We start from the raw sequence: 26,454 nt of genomic DNA, 5'->3' as shown, positions 1-26,454 counted from the left end.
GAACACAAATGATGGAATGGAATGAAACGATAGAAAATGAAGAGGTGAATGGGAAGATGAAGAAAGAGAAAGAGGAGAAGGAGAAAAGGGAGAAAGAGGAGAATATAAAGAAGAAACCATCAATAACGAAACTCAGAAGATGGTGGAGCAAAAGAAGACATTAGATGAACAAGAAGACCCCCAAAGTCCCTTTTCATGGCTAGTCATATGCCTCGAAAAGATTTGTCTTCTTGCATAAAACAAATTGTTTAGTGTTATACATGTGTTTACCTAAGATAGCACGTATTCAGGACAGTCTCTTGATACATTGTTACCAATGTTCAGTACCGTGACGTCACCTCACCTGTTCCATTCGTATTGTCCCATTCCCTTTCCTTTGACGCTATACATGCCCAATATTTCCCACGTTCAATTCACATTGAGGCTTGAGTTGCCCAGGGTGATCTGATAAACCTTGCAGCTAGAGTGGCGCAGGGCATCTGCAGTGCATTTTCCCACTGATGCTAGGGTCACAATCATTAAGGACGGTGAGATAAAATACCACTTATATAAAATTGAAAACAATACTCTGGTCAATGCAATTTACAATCATTGTCTATGTATTTAGATATATTTAGAACTATCTAACGTCATTTCATGTCTCTTCGATAAAAATTCTAACCACAATAATTGGAAACCGTTCGATGATCTCAGATACCTTGTGCCATCAAGGGAAGGAGGACATTGATCTGTATCGACTAAATATATCGACATTAGAATATTGGGACACCCTAATCTCAATTAGAAATCTCAGTCAAAAATTTCGTGGGCCACTATAAAGTCAAGGGGAATTGAACATGCGGAAATTGAATGGGCCACTTTGGCGTCAAGGGGAATTGAACATAAGGATGTAGAGTGAGAATGGATTCGGACTGTCTAGCGACAATGTGAATTTAATATGGGGAATAAAAGACCGGCACTTCGGGGACAATGGTACCTTAACATGGGAATATTGCTCTCACAGACAGAATTGAAACTCCAAAAACAAAAACCTATTGCATGTGTACAAAACATTTATTCAAATATATACATGGGATCTATGGCCTGTGCTTTGGTCTAAGCACTATCCATTCAATACATACACATTATAAGTTATCTATTTCTTGGTTCTAGCAAACTACTTTTAAAAATTAATGTTCATGCCTTAAAAAATACACAACGTATATGCATTTCAGAAAAGAATGACCTTTTTCATACTACAATTAATGTTCATTTTTGAGAAAAAGCTAAAACAAGAAACAAATGATAAAGTATGACAAAGTTTGTGCTTTTCTTTTTATCAGTTACACACGTTGTTTAAATCTGTTCAGCTACCATTTGTGTCCTAGTATCGATGTTTCACATCACGTACTCCCTTTCATCTGTAGATCTGTTGTTATATCCATCATGCTAGGTGCACTTATCGATAAGCAGATCAATGGCCTAAATTGTTTTCTTCCCATGGAGGTACAACGTATGCCATATGAATGGTCACTTTCCATCGGTGATGTCAAAGTATTTTTCTCATCATCTGCACGTCGTCAATAGCCCTCAATAGTTTGGGAGATGCTATGTTTGCAGGTGTACTAAACCCGAGACATACAGGAGAGTTCAAACTATCGTGATACATAGATAGGCTCAAACGACCTCGATCTTTAACTTGACACTGACGTTTGAGTTCCTCTAACAGTGAATCAGATAAATCCGTAATGAAACCTGCTGATACCTCTGCTGGAACGCCAGACGCAAAGTCTTTAAATTTCACCGTGTAGGTGTACGTTGTCGTCCTAAATTTTCTCGGAGTTGCTGTCTGAGTCATTTGGATGCTAAAATACTCCTTTAGGTCATCTGAATCCTTTTTCGTCTTGGACGCACTTTGCTGTGACGGTATGTGGTGAAAGAGGTAAATGATGTTCATTTCTTCTCTTTTCTTTTCGTCTGCGTAGAGTGATTCATCTTTCTCGACTTATGTCCTTGCAATGAAATGTCGTTCTTGGAAGTCGTCCCTATTTATACTAGGTGATAATAGCATGTCCATAAGGTAAAGTCTTGTTGTCTGGACGTCCCACCGGATTCACATAGTTTTTCAGGACGTTAGTAAAAAGACAACTAAGATTTGGTAATGCATTAGTGATATGATCGTGAGGCACATCATCGCACTCGAGTTTTCTCTCGCTTGCTACTTGCTGTGTGAAATGATTCATCCTTCTCGCTTGATATTGGTAGTCAGAATGAACTATCGGTCTTGGAAGTTCTCTCATTGATATGCTGGCGAATATCTGCGTGTCCGTACGGTCTAGTGAAGTGGTTTGGAAGCCGTACTCGTTTCTTGTAAACGATTTGATACAGTTTTTCCAAGGGCCAAATGACAATTTGGTGTGTGAGTAAACGTACAATCTTGTGCGGTTCGCAGGTTGTCACTTTAACATCTCGATCTTCTCCAGATTGCAACGCTTCTTTAAGCACACCAAAGTTCACCATTCGACTGGTGCGATGATTGAGAGTTAATCCTTTCTTTTTAGACTCCGTGTACACTTCTCCTTGTGGGTCACGGTATTCGTAGCCGTAATTTTTGGGACCCCCTAGCAAAACTTAGAATCTAGTCGTCGGGCGCTCGTCCGTCCAGGCTTCTAAACGGTCTCCTTTGATGTCAGGGTGCCGACAATCCAGGCGATTGATGTAGATGCACCTCTCCATGTCAACAAATGGTACATGATCTCCTAATTGGTGTAACGCTTCGTACAATTTTAAGCGAGCATGGGATGTACATAAGCCGCAATAATGACATTCCCAAATTCGTCAGCTTGTACAAAGTCCCGTTCTTCCTCATAATTGACTAAGATTAAGTCATCATGAAGGACGTCAGTAGTGTAGTGGGATACTATATGGTCAAGGGGACTTTAGTGTTAGACTAGGGTGGATTGTACCATAGGGTCTATGGGAATTTAACATGGGGAATTTTAACATGGATGGGACTGTAGAGCGTCAAGGGCAAATAAACATGGATGGGACTGTATAGCGTCAAAGGAAAATTAACATGGGAATATATCGTGGGACTGTATAGCGTCAAAGGGAAATTGAACATGGAGATTGATATAACACAGACAACAGACAAGAGATAAACACTGATAAAACATGAAAAAAAAAATTGGGAGGCAATAAAGTCATTTCATTTCGAGACCAATTAGGGGCCCTAAAAAGGCCTTTGGCTTTATGTTAACATCCTTCCGTTAACATAGAGGACATATCATTGGTCTTCTTCTTTTCCTCAAACTTTGTCTGACTTCTGGTCCGTAGATCATAACTCTCTTTAAACAGCCTTGTCTGTCCACATAAATTCTTCTTTTCCAAACGCTTGTATCCGTCCTCCTGACTATGACCCATGATCATCTGACATACATGGGTAAGTCCGTACGGAAAAGCATTGACGATACTAGAATAGAGGATTCTACGTTGGTCCACATGTTGGTGACGAGAACAGGTGAAGGAATGCAGTGAACTGCGGTTATTTATAGGGTTGGTAGACCAAGCCAAACATGAGTTACAAAATTCAGTCACCACACGTCCAATCCGAAGAGAGCACTCTGTGACGTCACATCCCCTATATAGAGGCGCTAGCGTTTGTGTGCAGTCAGTCCATGCGACACCGTTTTCAATCATGAAGGAAACTCAGAAGACAATGAATGGGGGTGCACCGGTCGTGGAGACGAGAAGCGATGACATAGCAGCGACTACCCAAGTGAACACAGACCTACTTCCAGAACAGGCTACTTTTAATTGGGATTTTGTGGATTTTCTCACCTCGCAAGAATTTGTTCCGGTACCAGTACCTTTGCCAGTACCTTCTCCTTCTTTGCCACTCACTGATCATTTCAAATAGAGATATAAAGAAGAATCGGAAAATTTATACAACAGCAAAAGGAAGCAGAACAAGCTTTTCTTCTTCAACAACAACGAGAAGAAGAGGCAAGAAGGAAACGACAGGAAGAAGAAGCAGCGAAGAAACAAGGGAGTGAAAGTCAAACGATCTTGGTACTTGTAGACATTTTAGAACAGAATAAGACCTTCCCGAGCTAAACATCCCAAACCTGTGAGTACGCCTGCTGTCCCACCCCCAATCATCATCGACAGGAGGGAAACCACAAGTAGTCCATGGCCGTAGCAAAGGCTTAAGGCAGTTAAAGCTGATTTAAACCAACAAATACCCAAAGGCCCTTTTCAGGACCACCCATTTCTCTCGAAAAGAGATAGTATTGTAATTGTCAACATCAATTCAAACTCAAAAAGCCTTATTTTTTTACCCCTATGGTATGTGTGAATGTATGAGTGCGCGAGTGTAGGATTTTTTTTCTAAATATCAAAACTAAGAGATACTTTTTATGCTTGGTCTATTCTGGTCCAAATTTTACATTCCAATTCACAACATATCACTTTAAAAAGTTTATAAGCGTCTTCTCTGTCCTTCTTCACTGTCTCTGTTTTTTAAATTTCTTCACTGTCACAGTTTTTTCCCTCCACTTCTTCCTCACTTTCTCCATGTCTTCTTTTCTTTTTCTGTTTCTCTTTCTGTACGTGTCTGTGTTCTTCCTTGGGGGAGGGTACCTCATCTTCCTGTCCATAACTCCTCTCTTCTTCTTCTTCTTCTTCTGGCTTCTCTTGTTTCTAAGGGCAATCTGAAGACCAATTTCCTTTTTCTTGACAATGATAACAGGTATCTTGACTTTCGTCTCTTCTAACCCGTTTTGGATTTTTTGACTGTCGGGACACTCTGAAGACCAATGTCCTTTCTTCTTACAGATATAGCAAGTATCTTGACTTTTATCTCGAAAGGAGTGTGAGTAGTCCGTCGGCTTGTCTGAAGAAAATTTCTGGTGACCCCTCGCAAAGCTCTGATCAAAAGTTCGATCTGGGTAGGCTCTTCCATTGTTCTGCTCGGTTTGAGAGTGAAAATGAATAGTGGAAGGACAAGACACGCACCCTTTATATACGCTGTGCTGTCATAGATATAAAGTGACCCATAGTGTTTAACGATTAGTCATTTGACCTTTTGCAGTCAAGATGAAACGATCGCATCCTATCGTGAAGAAAGGAGAAGAAAGTAAGAGGGAGAAACGTGATCTATCGCCTCGTACAAAGCTGAAGTCTTGGCACAAATTCATGCCAGTGACAAGAGTGAACCAGAATCCAGGCCCAGAGAGTCTGCCCCTAACCAAAGTTCACCAGTAAACCCTGAAAAAAACATTGGAGAGATGGAAAAGCGCTCCCCTAGAAAATTTAGAACCACAGCTTACCCCTACACGGTGAAGTTTAAAGATTCCAAGTCCGACGTATCGTTGGAGAAAGCAGAAGGGTTCATCACCGAGGTGTGGGATTCTTTGTTAACCACACTGAAGCGACAATGTCAAGCCAAAGAAGACGACCGTTTGAGACTTTCCATACATCACGATAGCTTGAAATCCCCTGTTTGGATCGAGTTTAGCAGCCCCGCAGAATTGACACCTTCCAAAGTCATGGACAAGATTCAACACGTGCAAAAATCCAATGACCAATTTCACATCACCGATGGAAAAGCGACACTGTCCATGACCCACGTCTCTCTTCCCCAAGGGATAGGACACAAAAAGGTCTTATTGGTGGACGACCTTCGGAGCACGAAATAGAGCCTCGTCCGAATGAACAACCCTCAAGACAAGATGTGTTTAGCCCGAGCCATCCTGGTGGGACGACGCTATGCCAACAAGAACGACACGGCAGAATGGAAAAGAACCCGAGAGAACATTCGTCAATCAGACCGAGCCAGACAACGAAATGAAGCAGAACTCCTGTTACAACAGGCGGGCCTGTCCAAAGACACACCCTGTAGCATTCCTGAAATGCAATAATTGCAAGATGTCCTAGTTCAACGCTACACCTTGAAAGTGCACCCTGAAGAAGTGCGCGGGTCTCTGTTGTTTCGAGGGAAAGACTTAAAGGATGGAAAATACATTCACATCTATCATCACGATAAGCATTTCGATACAATTACCAGTATCACCGGATTCCTGGGATACGGTTATTACTGTGAGATATGTGACTATGGCTATAACAATCGAGAGCAACACAAGCATTGTGGATCGAAATGCTCCTCAGGATGTTTGGCCTCTCAACCTAGTTTGGACGAAGGACAAAAACGAGTGCATTGTTCAGCTTGTCAGCGCACTTTTGTCAGCCCTGACTGTTACAAACAACATCTAAAGACGCAAGGTTCACAGCAGAAATGTGCTTGTCAACTGCTGAGATTGTGTCCTACGTGTGAACAAGGCATACGTACCAATAATGCCTATGCACACGTATGTCCAGGAAAGAAGAAAATGTCAAATTTGTCACCAAATCGTGGACTTGGAATACCAATGCTACATTCAAAAATACCAACCACAACAAGAGGAAGATGAGGACCACAAGAAGAAAGGCAATTTCATCGTTTTCGATTTTGAATGCATGCAAGAGACCGGCATTCACATTCCTGATTTCTACTTGGCTCATCGAGCATGCGAAAAGTGCATTCAACAACCTATCTTTAGTCCTTGCCCTCAATGCAGTAAGATTCCTGGAGGACGTGAAAACATATTTCGGGGACCGAACACGCTAGCCGATTTCGACCAATGGATATTAAACACCATCGACGAGACGTGGAGCCAAGAGGACATCGAACGTTACATAGGTTGTCATCGTCATGCCATGGTGATGACCCACACTTTCTCGGGATATGATGGACAGTTTCTTTTGAGGTACTATACGGAACAAGGTACCGAACGTCCTAAAGTGACTTTGAACGGAGCCAAAATCATTTCCATGCAAGTGGGACAAGTACAGTTTAAAGATTCGATGAGTTACTTGGGGATGCCTTTGAGTCGAATGCCTAAAACGCTTGGAATGACAGAAATGGCCAAAGGCTACTTTCCACACTTTTTCAATACGGAAGCCAATCAACATTCCGTCCTACCTAATTTGCTTGAGGCTAAAGACTACGATCCCGACAGCATGCGCACCGAACAACGAGAAGCTTTCTACGCTTGGTACCAGGCCCATGTCTCTGACCCGTTCGACTTTCAGGAATAAATGTTAAAGTATTGTCGTTCCGACGTGGACAGTTTACGCCGCTGCTGTGGAAAATTTCGTGAACTGTTCATGGAACGCGGATGGGTCGATCCTTTAAAAGAAGCCTGCACCATTGCCAAAGCAGTTCCGTGGTGTACAGACAACGATTCATGCCTGAAAGTACCCTGGCTGTCATCAGTCCTCAAACGACCAACTTTGTCAAACGTCAATATTCGGTCAAAGCCCTACGCTGGTTACATTACTTGTGCGACAAGGAAGACAAATGGATTCAGCACGCCCGCAACGGAGGGTGCGAAAAGACCATCGGAAACTATTCGGTAGATGGCCGAGACTTAGAAAACCCCAAGATCGTGTACGAGTTTAACATTTGAGTATTTCAATGATGTCCCTTCTGTTACCCTGAACGTGGCACTAAAAATCAGATTTTACAACGAACCATGGAAGACTTGTACCAGGACACTTGTCAGCGACGCTTGAAGTTAGAACAGCAAGGATACCAAGTGGTGGAAATGTGGGAACACGAGTACGATCACCGTTTGAAAACCGATCCTGAGTTTAAACGCATCGTGGAAAGTTACATGTTGATAGACCTCCTGACACCGAGAGATAGTTTGTTCGGAGGACGGACAAATGCCACATGTTTGCTGTACCACGCCGACGAAGAGAAAGGAGAAGAAATCAAATACTTGGACGTGTGTTCGCTGTACCCTTACGTGTGCAAATATTGTCGCTTTCTTGCAGGGCACACACAATTGCTGACGGAACACATCGACTTGGACCACATTCGACAATACGAAGGCTTTATCAAGTGCAAAGTCTTGCCTCCCACCGACTTGTAGGATCGCGTGTTACCTCGCCATTGCCAAGGCAAACTGATGTTTCCCTTGTGCCGTACTTGTGCCGAAACGTGCAACCAAGACCAGCCTTGTCCGCACACCCATGAAGAACGCGCCTTGACTGGAACATGGGTTAGCGTGGAATTGTTTAAAGCTCTGGAATAATTTTCGAGCCATTGCACAAGGTCAGCACATCACATTTGGAAAAAGCGGTAAACAATAAGAAAATTGCAAAAATTATTAAGTCTGTAAATACAGAAAGAAGCGAAGAAATAATATTTCAATCAATAAATGAAGCTGGAAAATGTTTTGATATTAACTCACGTTTGGTAAAACATGTCGCAGAAAATATTAGATCTGCTTTTTCGAAGAAAAGTAACAAAAAAATTGATATTTTATTATTGTTGAAGGGAGATAACTATATTAAGGTAAGCTCTCTCCGGTATAGTAATTAAGTAGTTATGCCGCTTGTTACTGCGTACTTGACTGCATTTGTTTATTATTGTAACTAATTATATACAAATATACAATAATTTAACCATCTGTGTGATAATTAGTATCAATGAAGTAATATAATTTAGTAATAATTCAAATTAGTGAAAGGATATTTACATCTTAATTTCGTTTACCTTGACAAAGTCAATAGCCCGATTTGTAATGCAGTAGTTATTTTTAGATCTCTCTGTTATAGAGAAATACATGTATTTTACACCTGACTTAGTCAAAGGCAGAAATTTATACAATATAGTATTATTTTAATACGATGTGTTCTGGAAAATGGAAAATAGTTATTATAGTCAATCATTTGTAGGAATCCAGTAAAGGTAACTTTATAATAATTTCTAAAACAAATATCTGTAAGATGTGTCCGTAGCGCAGTGCTATCATGTTGGTTTCTCATACCCGAGGTCCACTGTTCTAATACCGTGAGTGACATCCGTCGACGGTTGCGATATTTCGTCATATTTCATTAAAAATGTGGTAGTCCACCCCCAAGTTCGAGCTTCAAGAGAATAAAATACACCCTCCTCACCATGTCACCAAGTGGTGGGTGCTCTTTTGCACTCTCCCGGGTTTGATTATTGGTGTGTGTGTGTGTGTGTGTGTGCAGAAATCTGTTGTACGTAGAGAAGGCCCCGCATGTGTATTGTGCCGTCCTTACAACTATGTTAATGTTGTGCCGTCCTTAGAACTAAGATGATATACAATGTTGTAAATAGCTTAATAGAATACTATAAATAGACTGATATATGTTGAGCCGTCCTTAGAACTAAGATTGTATACAATAGTGTAAATACCTTAATACAATGCTAGAAATAGCTTGATATATGTTGTGTCGTTCTTAGAACTAAGATTGTATGTAGTGCTAAAAATAGCTTAATACAATGTTGTAAATAGCTTGATATATGTTGTTCCGTCCTTAGAACTAAGATTGTATATAGTGCTGTAAAAAGCTTAATACAATGCTATAAATAGCTTAATACAACGTTGTAAATAACTTGATATATGTTGTGCCGTCCTTAGAACTAAGATTGTATTTAGTGCTATAAATAGCTTAATAAAATGTTATAAATAGCTGATATATGTTGTGCCGTCCTTATAACTAAAATTGTATATAGTGCTGTAAATAGCTCAATACAATGCTATAAATAGTTTAATAGAATGCTGTAAATAGCTTGATATATGCTGTGCCGTCCTTAGAACTAAGATTGTATATAGTGCTCTAAATAGCTTAATAAAATGCTGTAAATATGCTACTATAATTAAGAAGATGTATTGAGCCGTCCTTAGAACTAAGATTGTATAAAATAATAATATATAATAATACAAAAATATGTAAACATGGTTTTATTTTAAATATATATTTATTGTACATTGAACTACGAAAATATTAATGTTATTATTTCTGCAATTAAAAAATTAAAATATGACGGTATACAAATTCAACTTGATTCCGAAAAAATTATTTGTGATTTTGAGTCATTACTAGCACGAAAATTCGAGGATAGATATACACCACCAGCAGAGTATAGATTTATTAAGCTCATCCAGCAGTCTATGTTCCGATTCTTGGCCACGGTCAAAGATACAGAAGTTAAAAAATTCGTATCTCTCTCACGCGCAATTGAAAAATTAGATCAGAATTAGCTAACAAAAAAAGATTAACACGCACAAGAGACATTTGAAAAAGATTATAACAGATCGTGAAAATAAAAGTGATTGTGAAAGTGAAAGTATTGTCAGTGACTGCAGTAAGAACGTCACTAAGGGGGATTGTGAAAGTGAAAGTAGTGGCAATGAGAGTTATGGAAAATGGGGTCCCTGGCATGGTTAGTGATTGTGAAAGTAAAAGTTAAAATTTATTCTTGACTTTCTCAAGGGATTCACGTTAATGTTTTTAACTCTATTATTATGTAATATTTTTCTTCTGTTTTTGATGAGATCTTCATTATTTTTAGTAGCTATTACACCATCAAATTCCAAAATCTGACTTATTTTCACAATTTCGAGTACCTATTGCCGATCAAATTACAAAATCTGACTAATTTTTGTTATTTTATGTACCTATTACCTGAAATCTGGACGAGAATCAATAAAAAGAATTATGTTATAATATATTTTATTTCCCCTGATTGAAAATCAATCACGAACGTAGAGATCTATGATATTACATATACATTTATACTAGGAATTTCTTATCTCAAATCAACAAAGTGTCCGGTCTGATCAGTAAGTTCTAAATGTATTCTTGATAACGACGGATTATGATAACGTAGATAAACCGGATTAATGGGTTCTAGTACATTCGATTATCCAGGAGGTACCTGAGGTGTAAATGTATACAGAATATGTCCTTGCTGAGCGTAATTAGATGTTTCAAAATCTATTTGATAGCTGCTATCAATTAAGTCACATACAAGATTTTATATTTACAATTCCTGGTGAAATGTCTGCCTCCGCCATATCGATCATTGTTATATTTAAAAATTGTTGCTGACGGGTTTAGTTTTTCCATGGTTCAACAATTTTAGGAAAGTTTTCCTTGATAATATCATTAGCCCGTATTTTTAATTCATCAGATAAATATTCTGGTATTTTAAGATTCCAAGATCTGCTTAAGTTATTTTAAAATGATTGAGAAGTATTTGTTCATAAATAATTTTATTTATTATTTTGAGGTACAATTATTGTATGATTTTCATTTGTGCATGTACATATCTTTTTTGCAAAATATTAAGACGGCCAGCAATTGTTGTTGCAGCTGAAAAACAAATTGTAACAACTGCTGCTGATTGTCATTGTCAGTGTTGATAATAATACGCCGGTTCCAGCAATAAGAGCAGACGCTGTATAAACAATTATGTCAAGAACAACTATACGTCTGCGATATTTTTTTTTTACTTTAAATGTATAGTGGTCAACGACACTGTTTAGTTTGGCTTGCCGTTAACGTGCTTGAGTGTATATAAAACGTTGAACGTTGATTGGAATGCTCATTATATTTTAATCAGGAGGGAATTTAGCGACTAATTCAAGACACCAACAATAAATCAAGCCGAGATTTTTTTTTCGGGTTCCACAGTAAATGTTTCCTCGTCGTTTTTCCTAACAGCACTAACATATATCCAGAGGATCCAGTTAGTGGATAACGCCGTGAAATTGAGATAGATATTGTCAATGCGTAACACCGAAAAATGAGAGCCTGTATATACCGGTAACTTCAGCACGATGTTTAATGGGTTTATTGAGCGGTAACCATAATGCTTGTCCAGACACTACTTTATAAACTACACTGTCGGTAATTATTTTATGTCAGACAGTTCAATATCGATGGCTGGTGGACTTCCAAAAAATTCATTAATGGATCTATTTATTTTTCTACGAAAACTCATAAACAATTGTACATGATTAGAATAATCAGTTCTAAATGAGGTCATTTCATTATTAATTTTAACTAACGAGTTCATCATTGGAAGGATGAATTTCTTCGTTACAGCGCCATTGTCTGATTCTGGTTCCCCAAGATAATTTTATTATTAGACATACTGAGAAAACTAGTCATGGTATCACCGGAATTTTGTACTCGACCACGAATATTATCAAATATCGTTGACATAATTACACCGGATTTATTGTTTCCATTACTATCAAACACAGCTATGCTATTTTCAGTTCTTCCATTAATTTAAACTATAAAATCTTTCAACGAAAGATTGCGTGTTTTAAATTTGTATTGCTTATCCTGAAATACAACCACTTCGTGGGATCTACATTTGCAAGATTTAATAATTCAGGTATTTCATCACTAATCTGTTTACTCACATTTTTATGGGTTATTCCGTCGGTTGTTTTTGGTTTGTTAAGAAGACCTTCCATAATTATCAACCATTATACCTCAAGATCTGTTTAAAACGACACGTCTACTTGTATACTCGTGCACGACTTTATGAGGTAGTAATGTTGATGATGACACCGCGCCGAGTATAGAAATTACTTTACGGCCACATATTGGCGGATCGGTTATTGTTTGTGTTGGTAATGTTGAATACCACCAGACTGGAAGTTTTATTGTGATTATGTAATTTATGAATTCTTTTGGTGGAGCCAGTCCTTACGAATCAAAATAAATAATTCCACGTGGATCAATCGCGCATGCCACCCACTGAGTACCAGGACCGGAACTTGTATCGAGATTGTTTGGTGGTTTTAGTAATTGATCACGCATAAAAACACATCTGAAATTTTTTGTATTTAATTAGCAGCATCAAGTAAATAAAAAATTTGACATAGGAAGAATCGGCGAAGTGTCCCTGGAAGTCTCAGACCTTTTCCGCATCGATAAAGAGTTCCTGGAAGTCCTAGACCGCGGTCGTGTCGCAATCGTTTTTTATTCCTTTTGCTGTTACTTTATTTAATGCTAAGTTAGTACGTTTACCAGCCGCAGGTCCATCACCACTAACTGCAACTGATTTTGCAAAGCTGGGGCTGCGGCGGCTATTAAAGATGGTGTATTTGCAAGACACAAAATATAACACGTCTTGATTTAATCTTTAATGGCACTCGCAGAAAGATTGAGTTCAACGCGTTTTGATTGTTTGGCGTCATTGAAATGCCCGAGTTGATGTTCCGACAATGATAATTTCTTTTGACCATATGTGATCTGATCTTTTTTAGTGATATTTTGATTCCACAGTTCTTTGCTGAATTTGACTTAAGTTTTTTAATCTGACCAGGAGTCAGACTGACACTAACATGATGATATGCCATTATAAATATCATGAACGATTTAATTACATGTTTTCTACTGGGACATCAATAATTCTCATTCGTCCACCACCACCTTCAAGTAACATTGTTTTGTCTGAAAGAATAACTGCGATTGCTCTCTAACCACCAGCAGGCAGTCGAGCTACATGGGCTCGAAAATGTGTATCAATGACAGATTGCCTGAATAAATCTAAATGTTCCAAAGAAAGGTAATAGACTGAATATGATTTTGTAAAATCCCCCAGAGATATCTGCAAACCAGTGTCAACATTTTGATCACACCCCATACATATCATCAACCGAAGGTAAGCATGTGCAACATGATTTTGATCAAAACTTAACAAAACGTCTTCAGAAGATTCTTGATATCCATTTATCCTCAAAGCAACTTCAGAAACTCCAAGTGTGTTAAATACCACTGGATTTCGTTCTTTTGAATCTATTCTGGCATTTTCCTCGTGGTGCAGAAACTCCTTGCTGTCATGCTATCTGCCATGTTAATAGCCCAGCAGCATTACTTTGAACGCTATCTGAAGTCATTGTCAACCATAATAACAATGATTTACGACTTGAATTAATAAAAGCAGTACTTTTTCTTCTTCAGCAAGCGACGGAGTCAATACTGACGTCCACAACGACAGTTTTGTTACTATTACTTTACCTGCATCAGCAGCGTTTGATCACCAGATTGCATCATTGTTAGTGGCTTTTCCTACAAGTACCACAATGTGTTTAGCTCAAAATATAACTTTTCTAACATTTCTACAAAATCCAAATATATGTGATGGTGGAATTGTACAAGAAAAATTTTCTTCTCCATTTAATATTGACCTATGTTCGGCAAATCCTGAGTTGTAATACTAAGTTGAAATCGTCATTCATCGATGCAACTTCAGTTCCAGCTGCATTTAATGTTACGTTTCTACTCTCGTGATGGCCAGTGGTATCCTTTGCAAACATTATTGACGGACCAGCTGACCTAAGAGTAATCATCTGAATATCTTGCCAGACCCGGTATCGTCGTGGCGACATCAACATTTTCGAGACACGATTCAATATTTTTTTCCGTCAATAATGTATATAGCACTGTTAAATAATGCCATAAAACTATTATTAACAAAGCCAGGTCGATCTAAAAGTCCGTACGCTGTATCATCTGCTTTCAAAAGTATACCTTCTACTTCAATAAACGCTTCAGCAGGTAAAAAAAGTCTACTTGTATCTTGAACTTGTAATTCGATTCGATCACACTGATTTGGTACATGTGCGTCATAAGAATAATACTGATAATCGCGTATAGATTTATCTTTAAGAAGTGGTACATCCATATCAAATGCTGGATCGGATATACGCTATTGCTATTAAACTTGCTGTTATACTTGTTCTTTTTCTGACAGGTATATCAGCCAATTCCGCTAAGTTTTTATTTGCAGCTTGATTTATTATTTTACTGATATTTGCAGGCATAACTTATGTGCTGGGTAATTTTTCTGGTTGTGATTTTCTTCATACTAATTGAGCTAATCTTTCTTTGACTGCTGAAAAAACTTTACCAGCAACATTACCAACAGCACTGATACCTTTATCACGAATAGCATCAATAGCTATCATTCATAATTGTTTTGCAATCGGTATTGCTTTTGAAGCTATTCTCTCAAATAGACCATTAACAACATCACCAAGTCCATCTCCGTAAATTGCTTTGTACGTTGGTAATCGCGAATTTATTATTCTGACCATTACAGGTCCACGGTGAGCATTATGTACGATCATTTTATTAAATTACAATCTGATTAAATACAAATTTCAATTGCTGTAATAATCATGGGCAATTTCATTAATGAGAGATTGAAAAACATTATGATCCATAACACTGCCTGTAAATATTCTTCAGCAAATATCAGATAGTTCATTAATAATTTCTGGATAATTATTTCTGCTCGTTTTCCTCCGATCAGAATTTCGAATCGTTCAACATCAGCAAGAACATTGTCAGTACAAGTTCCTTGAGAAACAATACCACTTCCAGTAGTACCAGGAGGTGTTCCAGGTTCTCTTTGTCTTACAGCCTTTTTCAATGGATTAAAATTCATGTCATCGTCATCTTCAGCAAGTTTATTAGTATATATGGAATATACATCTTTAACCCAATTATATTTTGTTTTCCAAGATCCAACCTATTTAGGTTTTGCATATTTTTCTGTTTGATAGTATCATTGTGCAGTATTATCTACTGTATCTATGTATTCTGATTTTGTGATATTTTCTAAACCACTAGTTGTAAATTTATTCCTAATATCAATTAGCAGAAATTGTGATTTAGGAGACTGTACTTTAAAAGATTGTGGCTTAAAAGATTGTAGCTGAGGTTGATTTTGAACTTTTTGCATTTTGAAAATTTGTGGCTCAGGAATTTATGGGTTTTGTGGCTCAGGTTGAGAAATTTGTGGCTCAGGAATTTTTGTTTTTTTGTGGTTCAAGTTGAGGAATTTGTGGCTCAGGCTGAGATTGTTGTTTACGTAAATCCGCATAATTTTTAAAAACTTTTTCAGTATATTCTCTACATTTTGGATCATCATTTCTAACCTGTTTTTTGTTGCAATATATACAATATACCCATTAAAAAATTGTATCAACATTTACACCAGCATACTCAGGCTTTAAAATTTAAGCCTTTTGAAGAAAAACCAATGCTGCAGTATTAGGTCATTTTCCTCTGTAACAATTTCTTTATTAGTAAATTCTACAATAACATCTTTTCTAAATTTATTAATCAATTCAGTGTTTTCTTTTTTTATTTTGGTGTTTGGTGCAAGAGTTTTTTTCTTTCACCAATACCTTCAAGTATTTCTTCTTCTCTACCAGGAGGTTGAGCAGCAGCTATTTCAGTTGGAAGATCTCTTAAAATCGTGTTTGTTTATTTAGTTCTTCTTGCTATCTTTTCAGTTTGCTCAGCCATTTGTTTTAACGTATGAAGACCTTCAGTAGCTTTTGCAACTCTTTCAGTAACTTTTGTACATGGTTTAAATAACTGTTCTGTACCTTCTGCATATTCAACTTGTGCTTCTTGACATTCTTGCAGTTGACAGCATCACAAAGACGAAGATATCTTCTAATTGCTTCTAATCTTTCTAGAGCTAATCAACTAGTATAAGATTCCATTATTGATATAATAATGATTTAATTACTCACACAATACAGCAGCAAAGAGGGTATGACCACAAAAAAGTGTCATGGTGGGTAAACAAAAACATATACAAATTTAGAAGAACACAAACAACAAAGATGTTGTTGTTGTTGTTGTGGGGTTTAATGCCATTTTTCAGCACACGATAGGCTATGCATGGCGGCCAGTATTAATGGTGGAGGAAGAACCCGGGAAAACCCTGAGAAGAACCACCGACCCACGAGAAGCTACAGGCAAGCTTTCTCACATACCCACATTGGTCGAATCCTGGACTCGAACCCATGCAGACAGAGGTGAGACGGCAGTGATCCGTAACGGAGAGCACTTTAGACCACTCAGGGCCCCTCAAACAACAAAGATAAAGTACCAAATAAACTAACCCAGTTAGAGAAACTCTCGTTTTTTGTTAGAGACTTCAGTTTGACATTATTGACCTTTAATTTTCATTTTTTCGTAGAAAGCTTTACCTTTCAAAAATGGACCTTCCAGCATGTGGTCTGTTCACCCTCTCTGCTGCTTGGCTTGACTAATGTGGGTATGAGAAAGCTTGCCAGTAGCTTTCCATGGATCGGTGGTACTTTGAGGTTAAACCCACGATACCATACCAAGTGTTTTGACAGTTTGACACCAATCCTCTATCCTACGGGAGATCAATCTAGTTTGTCTGACTTCCACCTAGACCAACAAATGCACTTTTAGCACTTATATTCTTGAACATCTTTATAGCTTGGTAGGGTTACACTTGCAAGGAAGTTGCTGTTATTCCTAATATATTTTGATCTGATAATGTATCAGAAGAAAAAAGTGTTGAATTTAATGTGATCCATGACCATACATGTTATGAGAACAACAGCAGTAAAATCAGGGTTTAAATAATAAAAAAGCACTGTACATGTATTCACAAATGTCCATGGATTATCGAGGAATTAACAGCATAAAATGTGCCTGTCTTTTGTAGTGTCATACTAAAGGTATCTGAACTGTCGTACAACAGACATGATATATCGATTTAAGTCTTATGTTACTATAACGAATAGCAACTTATGTCTTACCTGTCAAAATAAAGAATGGTAATTTCTGTCTTACCTGTCAAAATAAAGAATGGCAATTTCTGTCATACCTGTCAAAATAATGAATGATAACTTCTGTCTTACCTGTCAAAATAATGAATAGCAACTTCTATCTTACCTGTCAAAATAAAGAATGGTAACTTCTGTCTTACCTGTCAAAATAATGAATAGCAACTTCTGTCTTACCTGTCAAAATAAAGAATGGTAACTCCTGTTTTATATGTCAAAGTAATGAAGGTTAACGTCTGTCTTACCTGTCAAAGTAATGAATGTTAACTTCTGTCTTATCTGTCAAAGTAATGAATGCTAACTTCCCTTGTATCTGTCAAAATAATGTACCAAACATAATGTAGTCACTGAACTACTGAAAATTTCAAATAGAAAGACTGACAAGAGGGAAACAGACAACAATAAAATGGACTATATCTGACAAATAGGGAATATACTTGTCAAGCATGACCTAGTTATTCTGCTCAAGTTACCATATCTTGTTGTTACTGAATGAAGAACAAAAATAATGCAGGATTAATCTCTTTATTATTAATATAATGTACCAAGAACAACATAAATACAAATCCATCTTGTCGCCAAGGTGTAAAGCAATAAAAAATACGTAAATCACATATGATGTAAGTCAAATAAATCTTATTACTGTTACAATAATTTAATCAGAAACTTGGACAGTCATCACTAATTAAAACAAGTATAAAATGTGTGCTGAAAAAATAAAAATTATATATGTGTGACCTTTTCACTGAGTAGCTTATTTTATGGATTATTAATATATCTGTTTGTGACCCGTATCATCTACTTCCCACTACAAGATAGAAACTACACAACTACAACATGGCATAAATATATGCTATGTTCATGATATTAAACTATTCTTCATAAATATTATTATATTGCTTTAGAACAGAATCATGTTGTCTTCTCATTCTCATTCAGAATTTGGTGCAGGTCTTTCTAACATAAAATCAAGTACCTCCTAATGACTCGGGTTTTCGTTCTTTTATTTTTTTTAAAAATAAGACCAGTTTTATCTGGTTTAATACGCATGAATTTGTAGCCTGGGTCATCTGGCTTTCTCAAGTTATCGCTATGAAATGAAAAGCAAACCAGCGCTTTGGGGGAGAAAACAAATCTTGACTATGATTAAATCAAGTTAATAATGAAAACACAGAATCCCAATTGACAAATCTGGGCAAAGAAAAAGAAAACTTGCAACAATCAAGAAGAATATTGTAAGCACAATTTGGCAGTATAAGAACCAAGTAATTTTTATATCATATACATTATGACACCATAATATCAAAGTTATTAACACTTCCTCAAGAGATGAAATCAAAATGCACCAGCTTGATGAAACAAACTGCAACCGGTGTTTAATTTTTGCTGTCTTTTCACCAGACTGATACCTGAATATTATCTATGCAGGCAAAGCCAGGGCAGAACCAGAATAGTGATTTTGTAAAGTAAAAAATATCAAAAATCATGAATTGCACAGTCAGGCTGCTGACATTATTTTTTCATGTTGTAGGTATTTGGTAATTTGTTTATAAATGAAGTAAGTGACCATGTAAAAATAATGGTCATGCATGAGTGCATGATTTATTGTGTGCAAACATTTGCTTGAATACTCAGAAAGGACTCTGAATTCATGGGCTTAAACTGTTCCCAAATGCTATGGCAAATTTTTGTTCACAGCAAACAGTGTATAATCTCTATCCAAAACCAAACCTTAGAACAGCCATAAATGTTTTCATGGAATATGTATGCCACACCTGAAGTGCATGAAATATCCTAAGAAACAAAACCTAATCATAGTGTGATGGACACATAATGGTTGGATAGACAAGGTTTAACATATTATGCTTCTACTATTGCCATGAATATTGTCCGACCTCTCTCAGTCTTTAAGAAATTTTCTAAAAAGAAATAGGCATAACCTAGGGGAAAAGGTCAAAGCCTGATGTGTGTACCAACTGAAACTGAGGAATACATTAGATGTCATGCAAATTATATTGCATGTACTGAGTGCTTCTCCAAATTGCAGCAGAGGAATATACTAGATGTCATGCAAATACTTTGTATTGCATCATATGTACATTGTTGGTCTGTGCAAAGGTAAGTGTTTCCGCATTGAGTAGAATTTTAATTCTGAACATGAGTCATGAATTTGTACAAGAAAAATAGACTTTCTTTTGGTTTCCTTAATTTCTGGAACAAAAATCCATATTCCCAGTGGAGTAAATCATTAGAGAAGACTATAAACATAGACATAAAATTGTAAACAGAGATATTTCAACAGGACCACTGTGCTGATGATTTGTACAAGAGCTAGCCTTGTGAATGGGGCCAATGCCCCACTCATTGTGTTCGATATAACTGTATAGCCCATGTTATGTATTAAAATGAAACAAACTGGTGATAATTAATGAAAATAGTTCTGTTCTGCCATCAATGCCGACTTGATAGAACTTAATTTGTGACTGCAAAAATGAAGATATGGATAAATACATACATCTTAATAACATATAATGCAGAAAGCCTACTTCACAAACTAACTTACTAATATCTACAGCATTTTCCAAAAAATCTCATGTCAAGAATTGGTCCCAAATAAAGATCTATTCTCTTACATAAATGTATGCAGAGAAAATAAGACATGTTCTGGTTTTCTGTGTTTTGTATCACAAAAACACTTTTGAAAATTGTTTTGTACTGAAGAAAGCAGAGTAAAGGACCCTGCATAAAGACATACCACAGTAGATAATCCAGGTTCATCTGATGGTGGGAACTGAATCCACACCCTTTTTATCACGAGTCCAGTAATTTAATCACTTAGCGAATCAAGTTTGTGTATAAACAGGTTTACAAATGGGAAACATAACAGGTGTTACATGCATACTTTGTGAAAAGGAAAGCATTTTCAAACATGTAGAAATAACGTATAACAAAGGAATGTGTAAATTAACATATATCTGAATAAATAAATAAATAAATCATAATATATAAACATTCATAAACAATTCCATTATTTTGAAATTAAGAATGAGATGATGAAATTATATGATTCTATATCGAAATTCATTCTAATATACACAGAAGGATAGGTATGCCACTGTTCAATATTTTCACCAAAAGCCAACCAATAGTGCCATCTGAGAAAAGGAATATTTTTCCGAAGTACATGAAAGTAAACCTCCCAAATAAACATCATTGCCAATAAGAAGAAAAAAATGTGGGTTATTTTTTACATTTAGGGTATGTTATTAAATTGGTAATTTCTCACATAATGATACCAATAAGATACCACTTAACTAATTTCTGAGGGGCCCTGAGTGTCAAAGAGATCTAAAGTGCTCACCATTACAGATCACTGCCATCTCACCTCTGTCGGCATGGGCTTGAGTCTTGGGCTCGGCCAATGTAGGTACATGAGAAAGCTTGCCAGCAGCTTATCGTGGGTCTGTGGTTCTTTTCGGGGATTTTCAAGGTTCTTCATCCATTTATACCACACCATGTATAGCCTATCTTGTGCTGAAAATTGGCATTTAACCCCATAACAACAACAACAGTGACAACTAATTTCTGATGTTTAATAATTAAGTAGTGAAAACAGAAATTCATGACAACATAAAAATTATGTCATCATGTCATAGAGAGAAGACGTAATGCCTAGTAATCTGACAAATAATTAGATTTTTTTCAGTCATACAAAGAATCATACAATTATGCAATTTACAGATGAAATTTAAGAAACTTGGAAAATAATTTAAATATTTTGCTCTCAAAGGCACACACAAGCTAGCAATTAATTGACTCAATTATACATATAGCTAGAAATGAAAACTCACGTACTTTATAACTTTGTATCACTTTTGTATGCATAAAGAAAATGTGTTGTTCATTGCATGGTCTTTCCTCAATTCTGACGATAATTACAGTAGCAGTGCATTTAATCCATCACGCCATTATACACCCTATGATCCCATCTTTATATGCATGCAACAAATGTAGTACTCCACCATGAATGAGAATGGAAACCACTTCATTTGTAAAGGTACATATTATGCACATTAATCTAGGACATTTTAAAAACACACACTGATGCATGACATCTTATCATTACAACATAGCACATGCATCTAAAATATTAATCATAAAAACATTGTTAACATAAATCCTGCATTACAGAAAATTAATTTAACATATGAAAATTTTGAAACAATAAATACAATTCTGAGATCATGAAAACAATTAAAATATCTGTTCATGTAACAATTATGACATCACTTGAAGTTATCTCTTTACTGTGTAAATTATCACAATTAACACAAAAGCATGTCAACGAACAACAATCAACTGCTAACAGTTTGGCTACTCTTTTAAAATTTACTTTATTTAACATATTTTGACACTGCATACATAATTATGTATGGCCCATTTTCTACCTAATGATGTCTGGCCATTTTTGTACCTCATTACGTCCATCCATTTGTTTTTACCCATGTATGGTCATTTTTGTACCTAATTATGCCAGGCTAGTGAAAATAGTGAAGTAATTGCTTAGCATCTCTGTGTTCCAAAGTTCTTCTCTTGGTGATCTCTTCTATAAGATCTGAACAGTAAGCATGTTTATTCTCTTTGTTTTTAAAGGGGCATCAACACATAATTGGTTTGAATGTTGGCAGCTACCCTTAGTAAAGTGCCTTGCCTGGGGATAAACCATGCTTGCCAAGGCAGGAATTCAAATGTAATCCTCTTCTGGTCATAAGATCAGCTAACATCCAAGCCAGTGTGATTTTTATGTGCTTATCAGTAAGATTTCCTAATATTATAGTTATACCATATCACAAGTCAGGATATTTACAATCTATTCTGGGTAACACTGATTGAAAAAAGTGTTCAAACTGAAATAATTTGTTTTTAAAATGATACATTTGTGCATTTTTTATAACAGTCTCCCATTAATCTCCAGACACAACAAAATTCATGAAGTATCAATATGAATTGTAAAAACAATTTTCCCCATGTGTCCTCTGCATCAATGTCCCAGGCGGATGAGTGGGCTAAGGTGCTCATCTTTACATAACACTCATACATTTCACCTCTGTCCGCATAAGTTCGAGTCTCAGCTCAAACAACATGAGTATGTGACAAAGCTTCCCATTGGTCAGTGGTTCTTCCTCTACCTCTGTCCACAAAACCGAATCTACATCTTCGGCATCAGAGGAGTATACTTTTCTCTCCTCTATGGTGAAGAGTAACGTGAACTTTAGCAAATATCAAAGATATCAATGTAGATAAAATTTGAAATATCAACACTTATTTAAAAATAGTTTCATAAAAAACATGAACTTCTTGCTATAGGTTACAGGACAATCAAAAAGCATATAATGCAAAAATTTTGTATATCATCATGTCACTTTATTCCAGCTGTAACATTATTTCTGTACTCATTTAACTTCTCTCTCCATTTCATCATATTTCATTAGCACCGTCATACATTTCTATAGCTTTTGACATAAGCTTTACACAATATAATATGAATTCATTAATTCTTTCAGTGTACCATAAAAGTAAAACAAACAACAGAGACCCTGATCTGTCAGTGTATTAGTTTTAAATATATCTCACAAATCTGTAGTTTGATAATACAAGAGATGCAATACAGAAGGCCAAGAATTAGTCCAAAAGCTAATGGTTTAAAATTTTCTTTTCCAGTGTATTATGTGATGGCGGATCAGGATCTATGTTGTTTGCAGATGGACTTGACTTATTAGCAAGTATATATGTTATGTATCAATTTCTGTGGTTTTCATTATAAACTATTTTCATGGACTATGAAACAGTCCAGATCTATCATTTCTGCAGAAGGATCAGTGTTCATTGCATCCAGTGTGCAAAACTGGCCAAAATGTCCTGCAAGCCCTTATGAACAGTGACCTAAAAATACTACAAGTCCTGTTCATAATCAACTGGTTCAACATCTTCATCAAACAAAAAGACAAAATGCAGTGAATGACTCAGTGGTAAATGCAGGTGGCCATGAATACAAGCTTTTAGTAAAGTTATTTACGTAATCGAAACTGGATAAAATAAAGAAAAAACAAAAATAAGATGTTTGTATCTGATTACATATAAAATTTGTAAAATTTTATTTAATCATATCATGGCCACAGCTTATGGATTAGGACAATGCAGTCAAGTGTCCAGATGATCCAGATCTATGCACGATTCATCTAGATGCTTCTATTGATGACTAGTTGAATCAGTCAGAAGGAAAATCCTCATCCACTGACCTGTCATCAATTGACAGCATCAGAACTTGGTCCAGATTTCGAAGATTTCAAAGATGAGGCTATGGTATCCAACCTTGTAATTCTATTGCAGAAAGACAAGTTCCAGCAATATATTGATGTTTACCTTTTTGAGATGGGGGTTATATATTGATCTACATGGGTTTGCAATAGATCTTATTGTTGAGGGAATCATTAATAATCCAAGGGAATAATGTAATCCAACTATTTTTAGACTATTGTTTTAATTTGTTATTGTCATTTTCCCTCTGAATAGCTCTTTTTTCCTCAGCTATTTTTTTAAAATTATAATTCTCTGGTGGCTTTGAGATATCAAAATACCACCCCATGATGAGTTTGGAAATTGGGAAGTAGCATGTGTCATCACACAACATAGATGCAAACGAGTGTTTAACTGAGCTACCAGAAGATTATATGCAAGTTATTTGCCTTCTCATCTAACTCAGCTGAAAGGTTTGATATGCTCTAGACTCCTGAGTGGTTATTAGGAACACTTTATTTTTCACATGCTTTCTATTATTTCTTTCAATATGATAAAAGATACAAATTATCAATTAAATTTGGTCAAAATCCAACTGGCAAGATGGACTGGCTATTTACTTTTTGCATCAGTCTGTAATGGAATCAGCTTGCATTGGACCAGCAGGTGGAAATATGGCACACTGATTGCATCTTTAATCATCTGGTTGTAGCAAACACAAAATTGACAAAAAACTGATACCACATGAAAATAGTCAATTAACAGTATTTATTGAAATGTATGATTAGAACTGAATTTGGTTTCTGTATAATTATGTTTATTGCTATTCATATATTAACACTGATGGCCAACACCTTTTTCGTATGTATAAAGTGAACTAATTTTTTAAAGTTTATTCATCAGAATTCCACCCAAAGATGTAACATATTATGGGCTGAAAAAGGCTTTTATAAGTATTTACAACTAAATTTCAGTGACAAGTTACAGAACACTGTATGAAACAAGAGAAGGCCAAAATATCCATTGGACAATTCTTGATCATTTGAAAAATGCAAATAAGTCTAGGCTTACAATGAAGAAGTCAGTGTAAAATGGACAATGCAGCTTAAACCAATACTAAAAAAACCCACAGAAATTGCAACACCATATCCATTATGCCCCAAAACAAGTCACAGTATCCTAGCACAGACCAAAGCACTTTTCTCACACCTTGTAAAGTGAGATACATCACGTGAGATTGATTTCAAACATCCTGCAAGAGTCCTTCACACTGGAATACATGGTCCTACACATAATGGAATGTGAAAATTAAGATGTATATTTGTGATTTGGAATGTCATTGACCAAAATACCATTTCTTTCTTTACAAATAAATTACTGATCAGAGCTTAATGTGACAAGTACTTTGCTAACGGCTCTGCTCACTGCAATTTCCTATGTAGGAACTTGAACAAAGTTACAATAGGACTCTTGCATTTTCCTGTGCATTCCTAATTACATTTTCCAGAAAAGCGTGAACAGCTGGCCAGTCAGGCTGATGGAAAATGTAATTACAATAGGGCTCTTGCATTTTCATGTGCAGTCCGAATTACATTTTCCAGAGAAGTGTGAACAGCCAGCCAGTCAGGCTGATGGAAAAGGTAATTACAATAGGACTCTTGCATCTTCATGTGCAGTCCTAATTACATTTTCCAGAGCATGAACTTATTTTAAAAATTTAGAACACAATGCATTTGACTGCACAACAGTAATACATGTAGTTGGATTATGCCTGTTATAAAATACACAGACAACACTGATATTCATGGAACACAATTATTATGACAGAAGTTCATAAAATACCGCAGACTTAAATAATAGACTAACTTGGCTTGACTGACTTTATTTCATGGCTTGTGTCCTGAAACAGAGAAAAATTCATTGTAAATGTCATTCAAACATTGTTTTTTTTTGTTGCTTATTTTAAAGTATAAATATCTGTGATAGTTTATAATAAACATTTTCATTTGTATAAACATTTTTGTTAAGCACTCTCTTGTCTCACATACTACTAAGAATTTATGCATTTTCATGGATATCATCTTTTGTGGTTTTACATAAAAATTACATTTTTTTATCAATTAATTTCGAGGACTGGTTAGAAGCCCAAATATTTCCATAGAAGAATCACTTTTTCCATGAAATACACAAATATTGGTACCCCATGAAAAATAGTTAATTTACAGGAAAACCTGTTTCTTGTATCAACATTAGTGACAGTAATGTCAGTAACAATAATTAAAATCTGATAACAGCTACAGTACCATGAACAGCACTTTATACACATGACAATGTACAGCACCATGAAGAGCACATTATACACATGACAATGTACAACAGTCCCCTAGATGACTGAGTTCCTTTTGTGCCAAAACCATTTTTTTCTTTGTCAAGATGGCCTTCAACTTTGACTTTTTGAACCCCAAGACTGAATGTTTCTTCTTTATTTCATGTGCAAGCCATTTACAAGTTTGATCAAGGCATATGAAGCAGAGCTGACCTTATTATGCAGAAACCATTTTTCCTCTTTCATTGACCTTGACCATTGGCTTTTGACCCTGAAATCAATAAGGATTTTCCTTACCCCTAGTGCAAAACCATCCATAAAGTTTGGTAACTCGAAATGGTGGAC

The 26,454-nt window shown here is 36.3% G+C and overlaps 1 protein-coding gene across 1 annotated transcript in view; it reads right to left on the bottom strand.

The window, feature by feature from the left end:
* Positions 1-17,997: 17,997 nt before the first annotated feature.
* The window catches only part of LOC149775026 (synaptic vesicle 2-related protein-like), an 88,022-nt gene continuing 79,565 nt past the window's right edge, over positions 17,998-26,454 (bottom strand). The window contains exon 17 of the mRNA XM_089944431.1: positions 17,998-25,683. Within this exon, the coding sequence (XP_089800557.1) occupies positions 25,645-25,683 (39 nt within the window). The 3' untranslated portion in view covers positions 17,998-25,644. The remainder of the gene's footprint in view (positions 25,684-26,454) is intronic.

This window comes from Sinohyriopsis cumingii, chromosome 19 (assembly GCF_028554795.1).
Source record: "Sinohyriopsis cumingii isolate HCF-2022 chromosome 19, ASM2855479v2, whole genome shotgun sequence".
In the NCBI taxonomy this organism is placed as follows: Eukaryota; Metazoa; Mollusca; class Bivalvia; order Unionida; family Unionidae; genus Sinohyriopsis; species Sinohyriopsis cumingii.
The sequence above is the reverse complement of the archived record's forward strand: the minus strand, read 5'-3'. Positions and strand labels throughout refer to the sequence as shown.